This window comes from Pelodiscus sinensis, chromosome 1, assembly GCF_049634645.1.
Source record: "Pelodiscus sinensis isolate JC-2024 chromosome 1, ASM4963464v1, whole genome shotgun sequence".
Classification (NCBI taxonomy): Eukaryota; Metazoa; Chordata; order Testudines; family Trionychidae; genus Pelodiscus; species Pelodiscus sinensis.
Genome location: NC_134711.1, coordinates 135,120,450 through 135,145,740, shown reverse-complemented (window position 1 = coordinate 135,145,740; position 25,291 = coordinate 135,120,450). Strand labels below are relative to the sequence as shown.

General features: G+C 46.8%; 1 protein-coding gene across 2 annotated transcripts in view; it reads right to left on the bottom strand.

Annotated features, from left to right (window-relative positions):
• The window catches only part of LOC102455926 (ovostatin-like), a 75,646-nt gene that overhangs the window by 35,039 nt on the left and 15,316 nt on the right, over window positions 1–25,291 (bottom strand). The window contains exons 11-22 of one of the 2 annotated variants that reach the window (XM_006136392.4): window positions 22,439–22,597; window positions 21,133–21,360; window positions 20,703–20,760; window positions 19,958–20,106; window positions 18,579–18,728; window positions 17,604–17,774; window positions 15,706–15,847; window positions 12,722–12,818; window positions 12,024–12,252; window positions 9,212–9,338; window positions 8,727–8,848; window positions 790–841 (exon numbers count right to left, since the gene is read on the bottom strand). In XM_006136392.4, the coding sequence (XP_006136454.2) occupies window positions 790–841; window positions 8,727–8,848; window positions 9,212–9,338; window positions 12,024–12,252; window positions 12,722–12,818; window positions 15,706–15,847; window positions 17,604–17,774; window positions 18,579–18,728; window positions 19,958–20,106; window positions 20,703–20,760; window positions 21,133–21,360; window positions 22,439–22,597 (1,684 nt within the window). The remainder of the gene's footprint in view (window positions 1–789; window positions 842–8,726; window positions 8,849–9,211; window positions 9,339–12,023; window positions 12,253–12,721; window positions 12,819–15,705; window positions 15,848–17,603; window positions 17,775–18,578; window positions 18,729–19,957; window positions 20,107–20,702; window positions 20,761–21,132; window positions 21,361–22,438; window positions 22,598–25,291) is intronic. The other variant, XM_006136393.4, reaches the window with a different exon arrangement.

The following is a 25,291-nucleotide window of genomic DNA, read 5'->3' as shown; positions in this document are numbered from 1 at the left end:
ATCTGGGGTTCCAGTTGCCAGATGCTAGTCTCACAACTGTGCTAACACATCCATATTGAACTACTCTGAGCTTCTGACTTGAGTCTGCAACTTGAGCTGTACCCACAGTGTGCAACAGCAAGGCTTGGACCTAAGTCACAGCAGGACTCAGGCTCTTCCCCACCCCCAAGCAGACTTCTAGGAACCAGAGTGCTTGCTGACCCAAATCAGAGTGGCTTGCATGCTGGGGCTTGCACTTAACCTGAGACAGAGTCTGGCCAGGGCTGGACCACAACATTTTGGCACCTGAGGTGGGGAGCTCAAATAACGCCCCCATATCCCCTTTTTTCCTGCCAGCCTATGTCATGTCTCTTGTGCCCTCCTTCCTCCAGCACAGCACTCCACCATCTCTGTGCATCTAGAGCAGAGACAATACATGTGCACCAGCAGCAGACACAATTTTCTATACTCTGGTCCTAGTGGCGCCCCTCTCCCCACAGTCTTGCACCTGAGACGGCCGCCTCAGTTCGCCTCATGGTAAGGCCAACCCTGAGTCTGGCTTAGCATGCAGCAGAGACATACTCATACCCAAGGTTACACAGGAGGTTATTAGCATTGCAGGAAATTGAACTCTCATTGTCCAAGTGCTAGACTAGTCCCCTACCACTCGGGTGATCCTTCCTTACACATCTAGGTACCTGTGGTACAGTGACAGGGAGCTGACTCAGGGATTTAAAAAAATTAATTAGTACCACGGGAAAGAGCTTTGGTCCCAATCAACAAGTATGGAATTTGGAGAGATGCCCTTACCTTTTGTGCAGATGAGGTTGCTCTGGGTTACTGTCTTTTCGATGCCTTCAGGCTGGTGTGTGGAGTGGAGAGAGGAGATACATACCGCACATCAGAATGAATATTACAGAAGAAAATAGAATCACAGAACATTAGAACTGGAAGGAACCTTAAGAGGCCAACAAATCCAGTCCCCTGCCCTCACAGCAGCTCCAAGCACCATCTAGATCATCCCTGACAGATATTTATCTAACCTACTCTTAATAGCTCCAGTGTTGGAGATTCCACAGCCTTCCTAGGCAATTGATTCCAGTGCTTAACCATCATGACAGTTAGGAAGTTGTTCCTAATCTCCACCTGTGACAGGGTGTGCATACCCCACACGGGTCCAAAAGGATTAAAACACTAAGCAAAGGAAGTCCCACCCCTCCAGCCAGACTGGGAATGCTCCAAGTCCTGGAGCAGTATAAAAAGGAGCAGCTCAGCTCAGTCTAGGCTGGACACTGGAGAGGAAGGACCTGCCACAGGAGTTCCAAAGGTAACCTAGTCAGAGACCCAGATGACAAGAGCCAGAGACCCAGGAGACCATTTTGTAGTATCCTTTGAACAGGTCACTATGGCCTCCTGCTGGCCCTAGGAATACTAGGCCACTCTGTTGGCACCATACTTAACAGGACAGGCACAGTTGGCCTACTCCTACTTGGTTCCCAAGATGCCCTGGATTATGTATGAATGAAAGCGGCCATACAGGACAGTACCAGTATTAGCCCTGAGGCATACTGTTAAAGGTTGCGCAAAGAAAGGTACCCTGCAGGGGCTCAGTCACAGACTGTGGCTCAATGTATCTGGGACCACTGCTGCAAGTGATTGATCCTGGAGGGATTAACTGGATGCCAGGTGACAGAGTTGGTGGCCCTTGAGCAGTTTGTACAGGTGCTTCTTGTAGGAGCAAAGTAATGGGTTGAATGCCACCAGCCAACAATGCTGGCAGCTGCAGTGTGCGTAATGGAGGATTACCTGGTGGCAGAAGAGACCGGAACCCAACCCCAGTGCTCAGAAAGCCCAAGGAAACAAGAGGGTCTGGGACAGATGAAACCACAGAGGATGGAGTTGCTAAGGTTCCCACATACAGCTTTCCCAGGACACGCTGAACCCTCCATGATGGAGTACCAACAACCAGTTTCCCAAGGCCCTGCAGGAAAGGAAAGGTATCAAAGAGGAGAAAGAGGCCTGCTTAAGGAAGAACCAAGGTGTACAGGGTCCTGGGACTGTTGTTGGGGATGTGGCCAAGATGGACACTTTCAGAAAGAGTGCCTGTATATGGACTGTAATTATGGCCAAGTCTGGGTCACAGGCCACTGAGTACAGAAACCCGGTCTGGGAAAATTAGTGATTCCAGTGAGAGTGAAAGGAGTAGATCCTGGTAGACTCTGGCTGCAGTTAGATCATTATACAGGAGGGCCTAGTCCATATACTCACGATCTCTGTGAATACAATCAACTTCAAGCACATTCATGGGGAAATACATCCCTGTCCAACTGCCCGGGTAAGGTTTGAGGTCTGTGGTTGGAAAGACTGACCTACCCTGTGGTGTTAGGCTGAGATTGGTCCTTGTTTTAAAGAGGCTGTGTGAAACTGTGAATATTTACCTTCAAGTAAATGTCAACCCAGGGCTCCAGAAGAGACTACAGGGGCTTCCTCTTGAAATCGATCCCAAAGAAGGGCTATATAACCTCCTGGGATCTGCAGCAAACTCTAGCCTGGATGTGAATCCATTAGATTGAGCTGGAAAGGGACATAGACTTCCTGCAGGAACAAAGGGAGGACCAAACTTTGAGTCAAGCTTGGGAGCAGGCAAAGGCCCCAATCCAGAAGAAATTGGTGCAACAACACACCTGCCAAGGTCATGGTTTGAGATCTGGAAGGGCTGTCTATATCAGGTGGGAGTGGACCCCAGACACAAGAACAGATTCACCAACCTCTGGTTCCCTGGAGACTGCGGCAAAGCCTCCTACACTTAGTAAGGATGTTAAGGACTGGTCGACTAGTCAACTATCGGATAAGCAAATGGGGGAAGAGAGGGTACTTCAAAGCAGCAGCACTGCACAGAGCCCCTACTGAGCTTCGTGCGGCGCTGCCACTTTGAAATGCCGAGGCGGAGTTTCAAGGGGCAGCACCACACAGTTGATCCCCGGCTCAGCTGCAGTGCTGTCTCTTTGAAAAGCCACAGCAGCATCTGTAAGTAGGATGCTTACAGATACTCCATCAGGTTTTATTGTTTTCCTTGTTTGCGGGTTTGGAAATCATGTCTGACCTGGTTAATTGTTCTTCTCTTCTGTAACTCAGGATTACAACCCAGGGATTTCCCCTGAGTCTATTTCACTGCATAGCTTTTAACACCCAGTCATTTACTATGCTTGCAACAATAGTCTTGTTTTGATAATAAAAGTGTTTTTCCTTTTTTTTTTTATTAACTGGTATTGGTTGATATTTTTGTGTCCTTAAACCTACGTGCCCATGTTACCTGGAAGGAGTAGAGCCCCATTGTTCTCTGCGGAGTCCCTCTGTTTGTTTTCCAAACTCCAAGCATAACAGAGGTTGGAGTGGGGGGTGGAGAACTGCCTCAGGGAGGGGATTCCCAAATGATCTCTTCCCTGGAAAAGGATTTATTTTATATTTTTAAAATTACTCTTGGGTCACTTAGATCTCAGGGAAACTGAGACACCACAGGGTAGGTCAGTCTTTCCAACCACAGACCTCAAAGTTTGTCTCTGGGAGTTAGAGACAGATTCTTACAGAGTTTATTGTGCTAGCCAGGCTCCATATCTACACTCAGATTGGGGAATTGAGCTGTGACAGCTGGCTTACACACAGACCATCACATTTACTGAACACTCATCCTCCCAACATCATCTGTATGGCAGTGGCATCATTCCTAAACTGAACACTTGTGCCTAACTGTAGGGTAAACTGAGGCAGTCCATGGTATTTTGCTAAGTACCTCTATTCAATCCTAAATTTGAGACAGGCCTGGGAACACATGGCACAGGCCATTAACATGACCCTGGTCACCTTGGCAACCACATTCCAAGAGGGCCTCACTACGATAAGACACTGGCTGGTACCAAAACAAACTTTGTTAAGGTTAACAAGTGTGATTTGTGCTCACTGTCTTCCTTTAATCCTAGATAATGGGCTTGGAACCAAAGGACCACGCCAACGCGAGGCAGTATCCTCCCGAAGTAGACGCATCATAACTCCAATAGACAAAGCTGCCATTGAAATGTCTGTCTTTTTTATGTTGGCTTATTTAGCTTGTTAGGAATTATTGATTCCTGTATTATTGATAAAATGTTTAACTGCCAATGGGGGGAGATGTTATGTAATCTTTCATAGGTTATTGGCTTACATGCTCATTTTGTCGTGCTGCTAGAACTTATCAAATTGCTTCTCCTCCGTCCGTCTGTCACCTATATAATCTATTGTAATGTTTTATTTAACCAGTGTTCACCAGGTTAACCCCTGTCACTCCACCAGTGTTGAGTGTGTAAAATATCCTCTGACTTGTTTTCACCTGCATTCATAGGGTCCAGACTTATTCCCTACAGCTGAAGGCTCATCCGGGATCCAGGCTTCTGAGCTGATCAGGAATTGGAGACTGACACCCAAAGAGAGGTGAGTATGTTTATTTTACCACCTCATTAGGCCAGGGTTTGAAGTCTCGCATTCCCTTCAGACACATCCTGGTTCCATTCCCATCTGAGGCACGAGAAACCTGGATGTGTATGAACCAAGCATAAAAGGCAGTCCTGAGGGGGAACCCTTGTGGGGACAAGCACAAGAGGGCAGTATACTGTTTGAGCTAAGGGGCTGTTACGGAGGGACTGGATAAACCACCAGGGAGTTATTGAGCCATACGTTAAGCTCAGAATTGACTGGGTACAGCAGGCGGCGGGCAGTATGAACTGGTGGTCCACTCTTTCATTGCAAGTAACATTGAAAGACCTGACAGAAGCACCCTGATAGGCACGTGACATATACACCCTCAAATAGTGCAAGTTCTCATTCCAGTTGGCAGTGGGAAGGGTGCCAAAGGCACAAGAACCACGGCGGTATAAACTGTATACAGCAGTGTTGGAAAGCTGATCTGCGGGTGTGCCCTTTGGGACACGGGACAGCAAAACTGTATGCAGAGAAAGGGAGGGAGAGATTTCCAAGATTCCCGGTGAGTGAGATGTCAGTGGCTGTGACATCCAAGGAAGGAAAGCTGCGTGCATCCTCTGTAGAACCCCAACACTTGATCCGGGGACGGAGGAGGCCTGTGCCCACGTAATCAATGTTGGAAAACAAAAACAAAAAAAGAAGGGCCTCTCCCAAACTTAGGGGGGAATCCAGCAGTACAACATCACCCTCTCTACTCCTCTCTATGCTCAGCCCCATACGGGTCATTGCCACACGCTGCTGAGGAAAAAGAGAGGGCACAGACGATACCTGAAAGGGACCAGATTGTCCATATGGCCCCGATTAAGATACAAACCAGGAGAATAAGGAATATTGACGAGGATGGAAACGTAACACGGGGATTCCACTTCAAAACCACCTTGGAGTATCGTCCATTCACCCCCCTGAAGAAACAGGCCCTCGTAACAGAGCTGCCCGATCTAAAGCGAAATAATAAAAACACCTAATTTTGGGATAAGCTGGACAGCTTAGGGGAAATGCATGGTTTACACAAGAAGGATATGCACATCCTGGAAAAGTGTAAATGCCCCAAAGATCTGTGGGAGAATTTAGAAGAAAGGTGTACATCCCCGAAAAAAAAGAAAACAAAATTAAAAAAAAAAAGGAAGGATGGATTGAGGGCTAAGCAAGACAGAAGCCATGACATCACAGGCAGGAGTGAAAGCTGGCCCACTGAAATATTTAGAATACAAACATGCACAGATTCGGCAAGCGGCTGTCAAAAAGGCAGGGTATACTGCAGCCACACCAGAGAAGGATTTGATCAAGTGGTGGACCAAACATAAGAGTGGCAAAATTGAGAAGGCAATAACAACATTGCTAGATATCCTTGCATTAAAAGAGAAAGAAATTAAGGTCCTGAGGGATGATATTGAAGCTCAAAAGAGAAAAAATCCACCCCACAGTGAGGAATGTAAACAACAAGCAGCAGCACCTCTGTGCCAAGAGAATGTATTACAAGGGAGAGAAAAGAACCTCTCAGCTGGCGCGCCCATACAACTGCGCCGCCTCTCCCAAACTTAGGGGGGAATCCAGCAGTACAACATCACCCTCTCTACTCCTCTCTATGCTCAGCCCCATACGGGTCATTGCCACACGCTGCTGAGGAAAAAGAGAGGGCACAGACGATACCTGAAAGGGACCAGATTGTCCATATGGCCCCGATTAAGATACAAACCAGGAGAATAAGGAATATTGACGAGGATGGAAACGTAACACGGGGATTCCACTTCAAAACCACCTTGGAGTATCGTCCATTCACCCCCCTGAAGAAACAGGCCCTCGTAACAGAGCTGCCCGATCTAAAGCGAAATAATAAAAACACCTAATTTTGGGATAAGCTGGACAGCTTAGGGGAAATGCATGGTTTACACAAGAAGGATATGCACATCCTGGAAAAGTGTAAATGCCCCAAAGATCTGTGGGAGAATTTAGAAGAAAGGTGGAGATCTGGGTGCTGGGCTGAGGACACTGTCCCGGACCCCTTCGACCCTGGGGAACAGATGGAGAACAGAGAGGCGGGAGACTTAGATGGGCTTAAAACTGCCCTTGCCACAGCCTTAGGAGCTCGCACCACCAACTGGGGAGCACTGGGCTTAGTCACCCAACAGAAGGGAGAGTCCATCATATCATATGCTGAAAGAAAATGGAATGCCTTCTGTTTGTATTCTGGGCTAGACGGCATAACACATAGAGATCACGAGGTGTTCCTCCAAATTCTGAAGGAAGGGATGTCCGCTGACCATCAAGCCATATTGGCCCTAGGCATTTCACCCAGAAACACCTATGTGGACATAACGAAGTGGGCTACCAATTTAGAGAACATGAAGAAAAAGGCAGCTTCTGTAAGTGCAGTAGAGGAAGAAGCCGCAATTAATTCCATCAAAGCTATTCTCTACTACACTTGTAGGAAGCCAGGGCACATAGCACGGGTCTGTTGGCATAAAAAGAAGCCCAAACATTGCACCCACTGCAAAAAGATCGTCCATACTAAAGAAGAGTGTTTCCACCCTGGAGGGGGAAAGGCAGGCCAATGGCCAAACAAACAGAACAAACCTGTTGCTCCTAGCCCCCAGGAGCAAGAGAGTGGCATACAGGAGCAGGAGAAAGCTGCCAAGCCACTCCAGGAGATTAAGATCCTTGCCAGCAATTAGGTAGCAGTGGCATCTGTGGCTGGAACTGCGGGCGACCTAAGGATGTTTAACGCACGAGCAGGGGGCTGACCGTGCAAAATGTTAACTGACACCAGAGCCTTAGTCTCGATAACTAGCCAAAACCTTCCCCTCACATACCGACATATTTGGCTTAAGGGTTTGGGGGGAGGTAAAATAAAAGCCATCCTAAGTCAACTGGTAGAAACTGAATTTGAAGATGTATTCACTGTAAGCCAAATTTGAGTTTGTCCCGAACACAGGGACACAATCTGCAGCATAGATCTCCTTACAGTGCTCCGGGGAATCATTAACCCCAGAGCCAGCAGCATCAGGGGAAGCCCGACAAATAGAACCACCCCGAGACATTGCCCTGATCTCTTGTAGCGAGATCGCTACCCCTGAGTGGGGGGAAAGCTTAATAGAAACCCTCTGCTCCCTGCATTCCAGAGTTTGGGCCACTGATAAACAGGACTGTGGGATAGTAAACATGGAGCCTGTAGTCATAGAAGGACCTTTACATAAAGCTCACAGGCAGTACCCAATTAAACCAGAAGCTTTAGAGGCTGTCAAGGGTATAGTCAAAGATCTGGAACACAGGAGGAGTGGTCCAGAGGACCACCTCTACCACAAATTCCCCAATATGACCTGTCCAAAAGCCCAATGGGACGTGGAAATTAACCATAGATTATACCCACTTGAACAGAGTGACCCCCAAAGCTCACCCTATTGTGGCAAGTCTCGCCATTATTCTTAACTTACTGAGCCCAACTCATTCGGTATTTACAGTCCTGGATGTAGCAAATGGATTTTGGAGCATTTCCCTTGTTAAGGAGAGCCAGGACAAATTTGCATTTACCCTTGGGGAGCAGCAATATACGTGGACTCGTGTACCATAAAGATACCACGGGTCACCCTCAATCTTTCGTAAAGCTATGGCAAAAACCTTGGAGCAGGTCCAGATGGAAGGAGACACAGTAATATTGCAATATGTGGACGACCTGATAATAGTCAGCTCAAATGAGAAGGATCACTTAAAAACCCTGATCCGGCTAATAATTCAATTCCAAGGAGCCGGATTCAAACTAAGTGCCCAAAAGACTTAGCTACAGCAACACAGAGTCTTATACTTAGGGCATGAAATATCGCAGGGCCAGAAGGCTCTTACTGTGGACAGAAAGCGAACCATTCAAGAATTACCGAGACCACAAACTGTTAAGGAGGTCTGCAAAATTCTGGGTCTCCTAAACTACTGCAGAGCATACATTCCTGAATACTCAGATATAGTGGAAACAATCCAGACCCTCACTAGAGGAGGGAAAGCTGATAACGAGCTGGTACCATGGGGGGAACCCCAGGAAGAAGCATTTAAGAAAATAAAGCAGGCTCTAGCCTCTGCCTCCTGTCTCGGCTTGCCAGACTTATTCCCTTCACTAACCAAGGTGGCTGTGAAGTAAGTGCACTTTAGGACACTTGAAGTATTCTGATTTGCTTTCAGATACTTGCTTCACTTTTCAGGGAAGGAAAAGATATTCAGACACAGAAACAGGGAGTTTTTCATTGTACCTCAACCAGCAGGGTTCTGATCAGGGTATCCTTCCACCCTGCCTCTGGCCTCCCAGATGTTCGGTTCTCACACTTGATAGCATTCTGCTTGGTCTCAGCAGTAACACTGAATATCACGTCACCTGGAAGAACACCCCATAAAGAGAAAACAGTTACCTCCATTGCCCAGTGTGATAGCTGAAGTTAGCAGATTTCTTCTGGCAACAGCCCTCTCCATGTGACAAAGCTGCAGTTCCGAATGTTGCTGATCAGCTGGTGTGATTATCATTATCCTAAATGAGCAGCCATAGGGTGATGAAGCTCTGAGCTCTATACATGGAAAGGGGCAGAGCAATGCAGTTCTCCATAGTGCACCTCCCAGACAAACAAGGTTGGGGCAATGTAGCTCCAAGTTCTATGTGCTTATGAGATGGACTATTTGGGTTTGGACTTTTGGTGACTAGACTAGCCTCAGTCCTGGGAGAGAAAGCTGTGCAGACACTTACCAAGTTTTTTGGAGATAATATTCCAGACATAGGTTTTCCTCTCATTGGCGCACACACATCCATCGTCTCCCTCTGGGGAGAGGAGCTGAGCTTGGTAATCTTGGGAACTGGCCAGCAAAATACTAACCTGAGAGTGGAGAGAAATAATGATGTGGTACAGGCTATATCAGACACAGGAACTCCCTTCTGTCTCCAATGGATATCCAATGCCAGAGCTCCAGGACAGTAGTGGGACAGGGGATGCCATGGTATTGGATGGACCACTCTTCACTCAGTTAAATCTCCCTTTTTCTTGTTTCTAGTAGCTATCCATAGGGACATGAACTATAACATTGCAGTAGGTAACCCAATATTCTGAGCAGTACCCATGCTCACACTCAGTACACAAGGTGACTTGCATAGGAAAGCATTGCCTGCATTTCCCTCCCCCCTCTCCCCTGTTTTATGGGATACATTGAAGGCCACAAAGGGTTGTTACTTTTTCTTCCAAACATTTTTCTGAATTATTTTCTAGATTTCTGTGTTTTGTTGCAGGACTACTAGGAAAACTGGAAAGAGATTGTGACATCACAAGATGTAGAGAACAGAAGGGGTTTTTAGTCAAATTATTTAAACCTCTGGCGTCTTTTTGTCTGTTATCTATTTAACTCAGACACTTAAACAGGAAAAAAGTCTTTTTCTGAAAGATTCAAACACACCTCTTTAAAGGCTAACAAAGTACATACTAAAAACCAATAAATGGTCTGGTAGCACTTCATAGACCAACAAAACATGTAGATGGCATCATGAGCTTTCGTGGGCACAGCCCACTTCTTCTGATGACTGGAGTTTTTGCTGAAGTTCTCCAGTTATCCCAGGAGACCTCCACCAAAAAGAGGATATATTGAAATCTCATGATATAATATTAAAATCAAGCATAAAAAAAATGTAACTAGGGATAAAAGTCAAAATACAAGAAGGTACAAATATTGTTCACATCCCCGTTAAGCTGTGTGCATCCTGTTGAGGAGTGTGCTGCACCCCACAGTTATTGGAAGTGTTCTGCCTGGAGGATAGTGAGGCAGAATCCCTCTGTGGTTAGCTGGAAAAAAAGCACATTCAAACACAGCTCTACACCTCCTGTCCTCAAGGGCAGAAAGCGCTGCCTCATGCTGCAGAATGGTACACATGAAGTGCAGGCTATTTGCCATAGGCTTCAGAAGCTGGCTAGAGCCTCTGCCTAGGCAAACACTCCTCTGATGCTCCCTGTCTCCAGGCAGGAGTTTGAATCTGACCAGACTCAACTTCTCTCCACATCCTAATTTACACTGTGGGAGGCCCAGGTTCTGCCTCTGCAGTAACCCTAAAGCATAAATGATGCTATAGGAACTCCTAAAAATCCTGGTTAATGTGGTAACGTTGCTTATCTATTAGAGCACATGCTCACTTAAAGTTGTGCAATGCTCTCTTACAAACTTGTTTGGCTGCCTATTTGTCCACCACTTGTAGGACTTTCTAGAAAAGCAGACTGGCCCTGTGAGGGTTTGCAGCCAGGGTGGGTTGGCAGCTCCCCTAAGTTCCGTATAAGGTATATGGTTGGGCAGCTACAGGTCAGCTGTGCCTCCACCCTCCACTGCAGTGCTGCTTCTGCCATCTGCCTTAGAGCTAATCCAGCAAGCCTTCCGCTTGCTGTTCACTGCCCACCCAATGGCTTCTCCCTGAGGTTGACCCAAGGGTAGAGGCTGGGCCACATGACAACCAGCAGCTGCTCCTCAAGGCAGGCCAGGGTGGTAGGAGCTGTAGTGCTGACCAGCATCTGTTACCTGTGGCTGGGATGCTTGCTGCCCCCTTGTGGTTATTCGGAAGTATAAATGTCCCTGTGCTCACACCCCTCTTTTTCTGTTTGTTGTGAAAAAAAAAAATCACATTCCATTCACGTCCCATTGTACTGGCACAACTGAACCCTGACCTTACTTACCTTATGATAAGAGGAAGTTGCATACCAAAGTTAGGGGTGCTAACAAGCTCTTACTATTTAAGAGGAGTTCTCGAACAAACAGACATATAGATGGATAGACAGACACACCGACAAACAGATGCACAAATTCTCTAAAACAGTGTTTTTCAACTTTTTTTTTTTTATAAAGTACGCCCTTTTTTAAAAAATAAAAAATTATAAATACACCCAGTACCTACAGTTTTCAGACACACATTTTTTTTCCCTATCATTGCAACACATTTGTTTAAACAACTTAACTGTAGCTGGGCAGGCAATTAAATTTTTGAGCGTAAAAAGCACAAAAATAATGAAGCACTGTAAAACTGAAAACAAAAATTCAGTTTTCTCCAAATTTCAGCTGTGATGACGTACCCTCCAGATTTTTCTTGAGTAGCCCTAAAGGGTACTCGTACTACTGGTTGAGAAACACTGCTCTAAAATATATAGTAGATTAATATACTGCCTTTGGTCTAACCTAACACCCCTAGTTACAATTTTAGGGGGAAACTGGTTTGATTTAACATTGTTTAGCTTAAAGTAACATTTTTCAGGAACATAACTACAAGGTTGAGCAAGGAGTTACTATATGTACACACCCACATTTCTGGTCTCTTCAGCTCCCCAAGGACATTCTCAGGACATAATTCAACATGTTTTGTGTCTGCTTTGTAGTGGCTCAGAGGGACTGGTGTAACCATACTGACTTGCTACAATACAGATAGGTTTTAACAAATTTACGATATTGCTTGTCTTAGCCAGACAAGCAGGAGTTCTCGAAAGCCCCATCCAGGTTGGGAGGACAGATTTAATCAGTGAGAGGAGAAGAGGACACACCATGATACATTTGTCCAGGTAGTTGAAGATGTTGGCTCTAAGGAGGAAGTCTTCTCCCCGGATGATGGAGAAGGGCAGGGTCATATCAACAAAGAAAGGCTGGAAGGCCGACAGAAAGGTGGGTGCAGAGATTCCAAATCCAGCCTTCTTCTCCAGACAGAAGACACTGGCTTTCCATTTGGTGATGGTGTCAGGGATGGTGAATACGATGTTGGCCTCACCAATGGAACTAGAGGAAATGGGGCAAAACACATATGCGGTACTCAGTAGAGAAAACCAATTTTCAAAAGATTCAGCAGAGTGAGCACTGCCCATGTTCTGCTTGGAGAATTCCCCTTGGTACCTGAGTGCCCGAAACTTATCACTCAAATTCTCTGAAGAGAAACCTCTAGAAAATTCTCATGCCACTTTCCTGAGGTAACAGAACAAGTTGGTGGCAGAACATGGAACAGGTTACAGAGTTCTTGACTCCTGCTCTAGGCCTTCAAGACATGATATTTCTCCCTCTCAATGGTAGAGCCTCACCTGCTGAGTACTTTATTTAGGAACATGCCCTGACAGACTTGAACAATATTACCATGGATGGATGAGGAGGGGAGGGGAAAAGAAAAACATGCAAATGGCTAAAGGAAGGGTTCCTCTCAAGGCAATGGTGGGCCCTTAAAAAGAAGATAGGGAGATGAAGAAGCAGAACTCACTTTAGTAAAACTAGATCCCAAATCCATGTCTCTGGGAAGTATTTCCGAATAATCTCTGTTATGATTCTGTCTTGAGAATCGTCTGCAGAGACAGTTTCTGTTAAAGGGGAAATGCGGAGCCTGGTTAAACCCAAAGCATTTAGCAAAGGTATAGTGGCAGAGTGGCCATGCATTCACATTATGGATCAAATTGATATCACAGTGTTTATCCCCAAACCTGGTAAAGCTGGGCCAATGGCAGGCAAATCACTGTCCCTATCTCCATACCAACTTGCCTCTGACTTGCTCAGGAGAGGAGGCCTTTAGGGAAAGCAGGAAATTCAGTCTTTGTCATCTACTGAGTTCCAGTTGTGGTGCGCATTTTTGAATGTGACTACCTATGTCATCCAGAATTGGACAGAGATCCATTTCATGTAGTCCAGCCAATGCTAAACGGATGGGCAGGAAACAGTTTTCCCATCCCTTAAATATTTTTAAATGATCAACTTTTGGGAAAAAAATCTCTTTTATTAAGAACAAAGAATAAAATCTTCACATACTAAATCATACAGTACTTACATTCAGGATCACATTCAAAGGCCAGGACAAAGAGTCATCTCAAAAATGGAATAAAAAGTTGAAATCTCAAAAATATTCAGGAACTGAAAAACATTGGTTCAGGACAAACAGATTCATTAATAATTCATTTCAATAACTGCAAAATGTCTTTTTTCAATTTTGACCTTTTTCCTCTTTTTTATCCTTTCAGTATAATTTTCTTAAATTTTGCAACAAAAAGTAATTTCAAATGGGAAAAAATTGTTTTTTTTAAATGTTAGAATGATTAAATGAAACATTAACAATTGCAAAACTTTTCTTTTCAGTGCAGTTTTAGAGTTATGAAACCTGTTGAATTGGAACCAGCTGTGGAGCTGGGGGTATCTTTGGACAACTGTGGCAAGTCGTTGCATTTATGTAGCCCTGATCTTTCTTGCGTCAGTCCCTACAACATTCCCAGGAAGTAGGCGTTGCAAATGCTAGTTGACTTGCCCATACTTACCCAGGGAATCAATGGCAGAGCCTGAAGTAAAGCCTGAGTGTGACCCGAAAGTGCCCCTGGGTTCATATCCCATACACTAATGCAAGGATGTTCGTTCCATATATACTTTGTGAGGTATTGCTTGAAAAGAAATAGCACGTTGATGCCATTGCAAAACGCATGTGTTAACCCTCTATATGACGTTATGAAAAGATTCTGTAAAATGTTACTAGAAGCTGTGTAGAAAACAGCCATGCCTAGGAAAGATGTTTATGCAGGTCTGTCCCAGACCAAGAAATGTGTGTTTACCTCAATTTATATGTTAGCCATGAACAAAGCTATCAAGCAGCAAGGGATGTTGTGAGCCTGAACTTGAGAGGGAGTGAATTATCATGGCTCCTACCTCCCAGAGAGACACGGGAGACTATATATTATCTTTGAGAACAGAGACATTCTTTGGAAATAAGGGACAGGAAGATACTTCATCTTTATCCTACACCTAGGACAAGAGAAACCAGCCCCTCACAGTTCTATGGAAGGTCCTGACAGAAACAGTCAACTAAGCTGGACTAAGAGTAGTTGGTGAGGAAAACCAACCGAGGCAGTGCCTTGCTAGATAAGTTTTAGACTTTTAGGTGCATGTTTTCACTTTAATTTGCTTGTAGCCATCACTGCCTTTATTTCTTGTACTTGGCATCTCTTAAGCTATGTCCAATTGTTAATAAACTTGTTTTAATGAAAACCAGCCCACTGCCATGGCTGAACTGAGCAACTGTTAACTCCAGTCAACACAGCAGGCTCCTAGGACTGTTTCTTTAAAGGAAGAAATGAGCCTTTTGATAGCTCCGAGAGGTTCAACAGAGGGTGTATACTTCAGGGTGTATGGTTTTGGGAAAAGTCAGGACTGGGAATATGCTGAGGCCACTTGCTAGTACCAACCTAGGCTGGTGAATACCAGTGTGGCTGTACTATGACAAGCAGGCTGCCGGAATCCGAGCTGCTGAACCAGGGTTGCTCAACATACAGATCCGACATATAGCTTAGAGTGTTCAGGTAGGGGAGCCCAGTTGCAGAGCACTTTTAGGCACCCAGATTTATAGGGCAGACCACTGTCTCACTGGTGTAGATTGCCCCAGAGCCCCCAGCTCTGTGCTCTAACCCCAGTGCCATGTGGCCTCTCTCTACAAACTGCTCACACTGGAACCAATAGCCAGCTGGTCCGAAATGGCTATATTTTGTTCTGTGCTCTCAGAGTGGATTGGAAGCCATGGCTTAGAGGTGCCAGGATTCCTCTGGCATTACCTGAAATCCTGTGCCCTTTGTGCCCAGATAAAGATGTGTGTACTCATGAATGCTAACATGCACACAGGGTCCTAGGTCCCCTCCAAATAAAGCCCCTTCTCCCCACAAGTGTTCTAATCTCACAGATCCATACAGAAAAAAAACCACTTTTCCTGCCACCCACTGCAGGTTGGACCTCGCTGGTCTGGCACCCTCGGGACCTGACTGGCCCCAAACGAGGGGGTTTGCCAGACCAGGGGAGGTCCCTCCTCTCCTGACTCAGACTGCCATCGGGTTAGGGCACCAGCCTGCCTTCACTGCTGCCCCAGCCACAGCTGGACCAGAGCTCAGTAGCTGCCTGGCACTGTGGCTAGGGCCACGGCTCCCTCCACAGCCAGAACAGAGCTCCATAGCTGCCTTGCTCCACAGATGGGGCCAGAGCTGTGCAGCTGGGCCAGAGCTCCGCAGCTGGGGCCAGAGTTCCCCACTGTGCCGCCCAGGCCCCGCTGCCTACATACACCAGGGCTCCTGGTTGAGTCGCTAGTGCCCCCTACGGTGGTCCTGCCCTGCCGCCAGACCTCCCTGTTCCTGGACCACAGAGCCGAGGAACATGGGTGGTTGGTGCTGGACCACGGATGTTGCCGGACCAAGGAGACACAGTTAAGGCCAGTACAACATGTATTACCTGACAATTTGGCAGTAGCCATGGGTGTGGACAAACTCTCCCCAAAACCAGGACGGCTAAGGAAATCGGGGGTTGGTCTGACACTTCCACATACGACAGGCTGACGTAGATGAGAATTGGTTAAAACCTTCATGCCCATCTCCTTCAAAATCAAAACAAAAAACCATCAACTATGTTTGCTTCCTAGCACAGCTTTATTCCAACCTGCCCTCCTTCCCCATCCACAGCTTTTCAGTTACAAGAGAGTGGATAATACCACAAGTGAGCAGTGCCAATCTAACCGCCAAGCTCTTCTTACTGGTACTATTTCCCTCCCTCCCCCATCCTAGTACCAGCTTCACTCGCTTCTGCCCTCTGGATCTCTCTGGCATTTCTATAGCTTTTCCAAATCCAATATTTTTTTTTTAGATGAGGCAACCAGATCTGCATGCAGTATTCACCCTGTGAGTGTACCATGAATTTATATAAAGGCAATAAGATATTTTTTCTCTTACTATCTGTTCCTTTCCTAATGAGTCCCAATGCTCTGTCAGCTTTTTAGACTGGCATTGCACATTGAGCAGATGTTTAGAAAGAACTACCCTCAATGATTCCAAGAACTCTTTTTTGAGAGGTAATAAGTAAATTTAGATCCTATCATTTTATATGCCTAGTTGAGATTATATATTTCCTTGCGCATTACTTTGTACTTATCAATACTGAATTCCATCTGCCTTTGTGCTGCCTAGTCACCCATTTTGTGAGTTCCCTTTGTAACTCCCTGCAGACAGCTTTGGACTTAACTGTTTTGAGTAATTTGATATCATCTGCAAATTTCATCCCCATTGTTTACCCCACGATGAACAGAGGGAGTGCTGACCAGCACCCGGTGACTAAGGGATTAACTCAGGTACCTAGCAAAGGTGTCAGACAGGGGGCAGGGAGAGCTAATCAAGATAAGAGGCTTGAAATTTGAATTGTAATATATATAGGTTCCCTGCCTGCTTTCTTTGTATGTGAGAATTAACACCAGGAGCTGACACACACACAGAATGATTTAAATCTGGACAGGACTACTGTGCTCCCTCCCCCCAGGTTCATTACATCTAAAACATGGCAGGTTTGGTGTATCACTGGAGCCTGGTGGGTGTCCGGAGAATGGGGTAGGGGGTGAGAGGAAGTCTGTGGCCTCCCTTGAGGTAGACAGGGCCCTTCCCTGAGAGGTGGATTCTTGGATGGTCCCCTGTTGTGGGATGCCATCTCTGGGTGTTCCTTCTGGTACTTGCCTGGCTGTTACTTTTATTTTCCTTCATCACTTCCATCCACCTGGCTCCTATATCTCCTGCCTCTCTTATATCCTTAGGGTTCCCATCTTGGATGTATCTCTGGAAAGGCCCTCTAGGAGCTATTCCATCTGCATCAGGAGAGCTAGCTCTTCCATAGTCTTCACCTTTGTTCCTAATACCCAGGCATCCCAGTTCCTTTTAATCTCGTTGGCAATTTGGGGCCCTGTCATACCCAGCCACTCTGAGGTGGGCCTCTCTTTCTAGTTTTCACCAGAAATTCCACACACGATATGAGAAACCTTCCCAATTACAGTTTTGTCAAAACCAGTCCTTTCCACTTTAAAGTCTCAGTTTTACAAACTGGCATTTTCTGAGGGGAAAAAAAGTTTCATTGAAAAGTTCCTGAATAGCTAAACCGCTTTCCCTGCCAATGAGATGAAGCACACGTGGACATGTCTGGGGAACAGGATATACAGCCAACACAAGATGCCTGCTGCATTTCATGACTTTCAAGGGAGAAAACCAAGAAGGGCACTTACATTTCATCTATCCCCCTTCCTAGCTTTTCTCTTCCACTCTAAACTAGGTAACAGCAAACTGTGGGCTTAGTTAAAGAAATTCTAGCCAGCTTGCCTTGAAATACAGATAGACATCTGGGCCGAAGTCAGAGGATACAGGCATGTAATACAAGCCATTGTAAAAGATGTTGTCAGCTGGGACACATGGCTCTTTGCTGTCGTCTTCCAGGTTCAGCCCACTGAAGTGGTAACCAGATAAGTCTTGAAAGGGAAGTAGGTTGTACACCTATTGAAGGGGAAACAAACACAAAGCCTGTGTGGGGGGAGAGATCTGCACAAGTAACCAATGGCTGCTGCTAGGGCTGGGACACCAGTCTGGGTCTCTCCTCCTTTACCTTGTCCCCTCCTGACCTCTCTCCAGTCAGCCTTGCTGAGGTCTGATGTGTGGTATCTAGAAAGGAGCAACAGCTTTCAGGAGATAGCCGCCTGCACTAGGGGTGTCACACTGCTGACTCATGATCATTCAGGCAGGCTCATAATCATCCAGAAAGATTCTGTTACCTTTTGGGATCATGTTTCACACTTTCCTGCTGGGGTGGTTCCTAAGGTACAAAAGGGGTCATTGGGAGTTGTTGTGGTTCCCCTTTTTAAAGATAAATACTATATTTGCCCTTCTCCACTCCTCTGGGTCCTGCCCTGTCTTCCATGAGTTCTCCAAGATAACTGCTAATGACTCGAAGATTGCCTCAGCTAGAGCCTTCAGTACCCTAGGATGAATGTTATCAGGTCCTGCCATTGTGAATATAACTTCCCTAAATAGTCTTTCATCTGTTGTCCAGAGTGGCCAGTGGAGAAGAGAGGGGGCATAAGGCTCTGCCCACTAGGGAATGGTGGGGGTCTTTTGCCTCTTATTTACAGGGGAGAGAAGTAAGGGATCAAGCCACAGAACTGGGCAAGATCAGGCATGGAGTGGACGGCAGCAGAGCTGCATGGGACAGAAGAAGAGTGAAGAGGGACAGGAGAAGAGTGAGCGTGAAAGGAAGCAGCACACGGTCCTGCGCAACCCCAGGCAGACAACTTGAAGGCTTACGGTCTCAGCAGACAGCTCTTGCTCAGGCTTCAGAAGCAGCACGCTCTCATCCACAGCCAGCAGCGCACACTGGGAGTTGGCTGCCGCCTCCACGTGGAGGCTGACGTTAGAGGCGGGGAGCCCTTGCTTCACAGAAAACTGCAGCCGGACCTGGAATTGAGCAGAGGTGTCAGATGGGTGAAATCTGTGTGTGAATGCCAGTCCTGTGGCAAGATGGTCAGGCCTCCACCCATTGCCCTCCTCATTCTTCCCCCTGCAGGATGAAGGCCTCATCATCAGACAGAACCTCCTAGGAGTCCCTGTCCTAGGCATGGGCGGCAGATAGCACAGGCAGGGGAGGCACTGCCTTCCCAAACTGCCACACCTGGCACCACCCATGCTCCAGACCCCCTCCTCAACCTGGTGTTGTGGTGCCAGAGGCTGGGACAGGCACACTGGGGTCATGCTGCACCACTTGCCCTCCCAGTGCTGGGGCCGCTCTGGCCACCCAGCACTGGGGCTGGAGACTTGGTTGTGGGGGGAAGGAGGAGGTTTCCTTGCCAGAGGTTCAGTGGGCAGGCAAGGCCTAGGGAGCTGGGGCCATGCTGCTCGCCTGCTCTCTGGAGCTTCAAGACAGGCTGGGGCCCCACCTCCCACTGGCACTCCAGAGCTCTGGGGCCTGGGGAGACTGGGGCTGTGCTATCCTGGGCTGAGGGTGCTATTCTCGGGTAGGGGGCAAAGGCCAGTGCACACTTTGAGGGGGCTGGACTCTGGTGGGCACAGAAGGTGAGGGGCCTTGGGCAAAAGGTGCGGGACTGTGACCAAAAAGGCTCATCTCTGCCATCCAATGTACTCCAATTCCTACCACTTGCCTGTTGCCACTTTTATGTTTTATATGTCTTCAGAAGAAGACTACTGCCCTCCCTGCCCATCGCACCCCCTCGAAGAGTCCTGAGCAGCCAGAGCAGCTAGAGGAATAAAGGAAAGGATATCAAATTTTATCATGGCATTGAAATTCAGCGGGTACCTGGAGATGTGGCCAGCAGAGTAATACATGTTCCCTACCTGGGAGAATTATCTATTGGATAAATAAGATGTGGGGTAGGAGGTGAGGACAGGGAGGTGAAGATCAGTTTAGGAAGGATTCAGAAGAAGTGGATGTTAAGAGAGAATGGGCACTTGAGGGCAGACAATGAGAGCTACTTATAAGAAGAGTGGAACAGCACAGTCATGAAGCTAAGAGGAAAAGTAGACAAATGTCACAGTAAGAGATCAGAAGGAGCACAGGGGATGGGAAAGGAAGCTTGAAGGAGAGATTTGAGGGTGTGAGGGGCAGGCAGAAATAAAAGTCCTCAAAGGTTAAAAGTTATACAGCACAGAGACATCCTATGTTCACTCACCTTATTCTTGAAGCACTTCTCAATCTGGAATCTGGCACTGTCAGCCACTAGCTCCTTGGATGGGTGCACAGTATAGACCAACATCCGGGCAGCAGGAGCAATCTTCTCGCTGACAGCAAGTGGGATGGAGAAAGTGCCTTTTAGAGCTGCTGGGAGAAAGGGACAATCAAAAGCGAATCACAGAGAACTGTTCTAGAAACTGCCATCCTCGCTGGCATGTGTGTAAAATGCCAGGAGACAGAGATGGTGCAGAGAGGAAATATCTTGGTGATGGACTGGTGTGGCAGTGATCCAGATGCCACCAAAATTAGAATTAGGGTCTGCAAATGTATCCCAAATCCAGTCAGATTCCAGATCAGAATTCAGATTCAACATCCCAATGGCAGACATCTCACAAGATATGTGCCATCGCTTTATTCCCTTAGCTACACTCTGCATTGTCTCAGCAAGTCCATTGCTCCAGTTTTCTTCTGGGAGGATCTCCATAGGCCTTTACGTCCCAGAGGTGACACAGGCTGTTTTCCCCCACTGCCTCTTTGGAGAGTTTGATGGAATAGACAGCCACTCTTAATTCTATAGGGGTCTTCTAAGTTGTGGTTACCAGCCTGACTCCCTCACTCTCACTCACACACATGTGCACGTGTATGGGGAAAGATGCTGTACTAGTCTTGCCTGCTGCTCAGATCCCAGCAGCTCTGCCTTCTTCTCTATTTCTCATTATCTTTGCACCAAAGACCATACCTACCACGACTGGTGTTGACATGCTTTTGGCCACTGAGGACAATCTTGCCTTTCGCCATCACCTGTGCACAGAAAGATACCATGAGATAGGAGACAGGAGGGGAGGTGGGAACAACCCATTCAAGGAGATGATCAGAGAATGGGAAATACATTATTAGGATTGTAGTATCTGGCTCAATATGACATCAGGTAATGCATGTCCAAGGTAAGATAGATTAGATTTCCCAAACACAGATGGTTCTGCCAAACCACCCCAGTCTTGCCCTTGCTCTTGTAGTCCTGTTTGCCAGATTGTGCAGCAATGTGAATGAAGGAAGAAATTAGCCTTGAAAGGTTCCTATTAGATCAATCACCGAGATAGCAGTGTTTGGGATTTGGCTGGGCAAATCCCAGACCAAGTTATTTTAGGAACAGAGAAACCACCTGATACTTACCACATAGTAGAACTTCACTTGGGTGAGCTTCTCATACCCTTTTTTGTTCAGGACATAGTACACAGTGATTGACCTCTTCTGGCCACACCTCAGCCTCTCTGGCTCCAGTTTGATCTTCACAAAGCTGTTAGTCCGGGAATAGAAGCGCTGAACATAGTAATAGGCCTCAGGATAGAAGGGTACCAACCAGCCAACAATGTTGCAGATGTCACTGGTTTTATATATTGCCTGGCAGGAAAAATGGTAAGAGAGGAAAGAAGAGACTGAGATTTCACCGGGAGGCATTGAAACAGCAAGACACTGCCACCAATCAGAGACTGAACTGCACAAGCCCTTGGTAAGGTGTTTCATCTGAATCCAGCTACCCAGGTAACGGGAGTGTCAGCTGACTATCTTGGGCAACCCAGAGAGAGGTGACAGAGAAAGCAGAGACGTGCCAAAGGTACAAAAGAAAAGCAAGTCTGTGCAAGTCACAGTCATTCCGTAGACAAGATCCAAAGGAAAAAGAAAAATAGAAAAGGTCAAAAAGGCTAAATCCATCCATTCCCTCGTTTAGTCTCATCCCAACAGTTTGCCTCACTGCTTCTGGCCAGCATGTCCTCTCTTGCCAATGTCAACTAATGCCTGGGATACTGGAGAGCGCACAAAAGCCATTGCATTTACTTTTATAATCATTGCAGTAATTGAGCTATTTAACTGGCCTTGTTTATACTTTTAACTCTGGGTATGTCTACACTACCCTCCTAGTTCGAACTAGGAGGGTAATGTAGGCATACCGCACTTGCAAATGAAGCCCGGGATTTGAATTTCCCGGGCTTCATTTGCATAAGCGGGGAGCCGCCATTTTTAAAACCCCGCTGGTTTTTTAAAACGCCGCTGGTTCCACGAGGTGTACCAGTAGTTCGGAATAGGAATCCTAGTCCGAACTACCTAGTTCGAGCCCCGTGTAGCCACGCTGCACGGGGTTCGAACCAGCGGGGTTTTAAAAATGGCGGCTCCCCGCTTATGCAAATGAAGCCCGGGAATTTCAAATCCCGGGCTTCATTTGCAAGTGCGGTATGCCTACATTACCCTCCTAGTTCGAACTAGGAGGGTAGTGTAGACATACCCTCACTCTTTAATAAGGTGCTTTGGATCATGGTGCCTGGAAGAAGCCAGAGCACGGCCTATCATCAGAATAGAAACCCCATCCCATCATCTTTGGATGGGGTTCTATCCAAGGGAGAAAGAACAGATTTCCCTCTCCCCAGAAGAGTGCCTCTCGCGGGAGTACAACCCTGTCCCCACTAGCTTTTCAGATACTCACCCTCAGGCTAAACTGGGGATTGAACATTTCAGAAGTGTCCACTGAAAACTCAATGGTGCCGTTCCCGTCTGTGGTGTAGTTGCCCACATTCTTGTCATTGAGGAGCAACTGGACAACCTCGTTTGCAATGGGTAAGTCATCCTCATTTACCAGTTTGATCTAAAGGAAAGGGGAATGCAAAGGTCTCAGAGAGATAGAAGACCAATGATCAGTTCCTAAGCCACTCAAGCGTGAACATACATGTTTTGCCTGTGTTTCTTTTTCCATCGACTACAATCCTAGCCCCAGAAATGCATATCCAAGAGCTAAAATGGCAGCCATCTCAGCATGTGTGGGACTGAGTGCACTCTATAGTGAACTCCTTTACTTACATCACCTCTTACAAGTGCCAAGACACATAGTTTCCTCATCATCACTTGTCTTCTCTGTCCCCACTACCCATTCCCTGTTTAAGGGCACACTATTCTCGTCCATCTGCTTTTTCCTACCTCAAGGACTCCTCTCCATTTGTTGCACACTTTCATCTCTCAGCTCTGTTTTTTTAACCCACTCCAACTTCCAGCCACAATGTGCCCTGGTTCTAATCCCACCTCTTTGCTATGCATGTGTTAGTCTGTGAGCTCTTTGGGAAATGTAGAGTCTCATAATCTTGTACTCCATCAACTAGATTCCAGGAGTTTAGGAATAGAACAGTGGAGCCTAGGAATAGAACCCTCTGGGTTAAAGAGTAATACTAAAGTGGTTCTTTTTCAGGGAGCAATGCCATTCAATGGGAGCCGGGATACCCAGAATTAATAGTATGGTCAACATTTTCATTTCATTATAATCTATTGCCAGGATGTCAAGATCTAAGTCCATATATTACTAGCAGGTAACAAGCTAACTCGCCGTTCAGAATCCTTGGAGAGTAAAGTAATGAACCAAAGACTCAAGTCTTTACTAGGAAATAGCATTACTTTAGAAAACATTACCTGATTATAAACTCAGTGTTGCCCTTACTGTGGACAGGCAGTTGTGTTTAAAAATGTATTAGCAATAGAGTTGGTTGAAGCTTTTTGACAAGTTTTTTCACTGAAAATTGGATTTTGTCAAAACTAATTTTTTTACAAAAAAAATTGGTTTGATGAAATGTTCATTTTTCAAAAAGTTAGGAAAAAAGCAGTTTAAAACTTGACTAATTTGGAACTTTCAACATTTCAATTGGGATTGGTGTTTGCTTGGGGGGTGTCTTATCTTCATTTTGTTTGGTAAAGTTGATTTCATGGTGTTGATGGGGTAAGCTGGAATTCTGCCTCTTTTTTCTCATTCCCTGCACTGGAAAAAAAAGTGTGTGGGGGGGGGGGGGAGCGGAGGAGGGAAGGGATAGTACCTGAACTTTTAAAAGAGAAAGGTAACAGCTACAGAGAAAGCAACACTTTCTCGCTCACTCACAGATATGTCTACACAGCAAGCTGACCTATTTCAGGGAGTATTGGGCTTGAGCATCTACAGTGCATTTTAATCCTCACTTAAGAATTTTCTGACTAGTGCTCAAACCTAGAGCTCTGCTGTCCACTCTGCAATCCACTGACCTGAGTGAAATACACCCCAGAGTGCTTAGCCCGCCACTGCCAATATCAACATTTGTAGCCCTAGGTATGTGGTGCATTGTGGGAAAACGCTACTGTGCTCCCGGTTTCCTACCCACAGCTGTCTCAGTAGAATGGCTACACAATCTGAGAAGGCTTTACACTGACTTGCCATCTAATCTGAGAATGAAGCTTTCTACACTTAAGCTGAGGATTTGGGGTCTCCACAGAAGCACCAGGACTCTGGCCTTGGCCCCTGCTGTTCCTTCTCCCCCTCATTCCTCAGCCATGCTCCTCCTCTTCCTGCTGAAGCCCTGCCCCCAGCCAGACTGGAAGACAGATGAGCCTTTGTTGAGAGTGAAGGGTATATTCCCTCCCCAGCTGGCCCTGTGCAGAACTGGCTGAGCCCCCTCTCCCTTCCCCTATCATCCCCCATGAAGCCAGCCTGAGCCACTTGCCCAAGCCCCCTCTATTCCTGTGCAGGGCTCTCACCCCCAGAGTCTCACTGCTCAGCCTCCTGCCCCTTTTTGACAAAGATGGCATTTATATTATTTACTCTTCCCAACCGGTGATCAATTGATCACAAGAGCAAATTGGACAAATACCCAGATTAAAAAAAAATTAGGACCCTTGGGGCAAAATGAGGCATATGGATACCACAGATCAGGGGTCCTCAAATGTTTTCAGTGATGGCCCCCGCCCCCATACCTCGTTTGTGCCCCCTTGGAAGCAAGGCTCAGAGCCGGGAGCAGGATCCGGGGGCTACAGCAAGGCTGAGGGCTGCATTCTGGGGCCAGAAGTGGGCTATGGCCAGCAACAAGACTGGAGCTGCAGCTGGGGTATGGTCAGTAGCATAGCCATGGCTGGGGCTGGAGAAAACCTGAGGGCAGAACAGCAATGGGTGGCACTCCCTCCCCACTCCTTATGAGGGCTAACCCAGGCACCACTGCCCCCCAAATGTTCTTGTGTGTCCCCCTGAGGCAGTGCACTCCACAGTTTGGGATTCACTGTCGTGGGCTGTGGAAAAAGCCAGGCAGCTGTGGGGAGCCCAAGGCCCTCCACCTTCCTTGGGTAAGGGATTGCGTTAGAATCCTATGGCTGGCAGAGACCTCATGAGTCATCTAGTCCAATTCCCTGCCAAAAGCAGGACCAACCCCAACTAAATCATCCCAGCCAGGGCTTTGTCAAGCTGGGTGATTCCACCCCCTCCCTAGGTAACCCATCTCAGTGCTTCCCCACCCTCCTAGGGAAATAGTTTTTCCTAATATCCAACTTAGACCTCCCC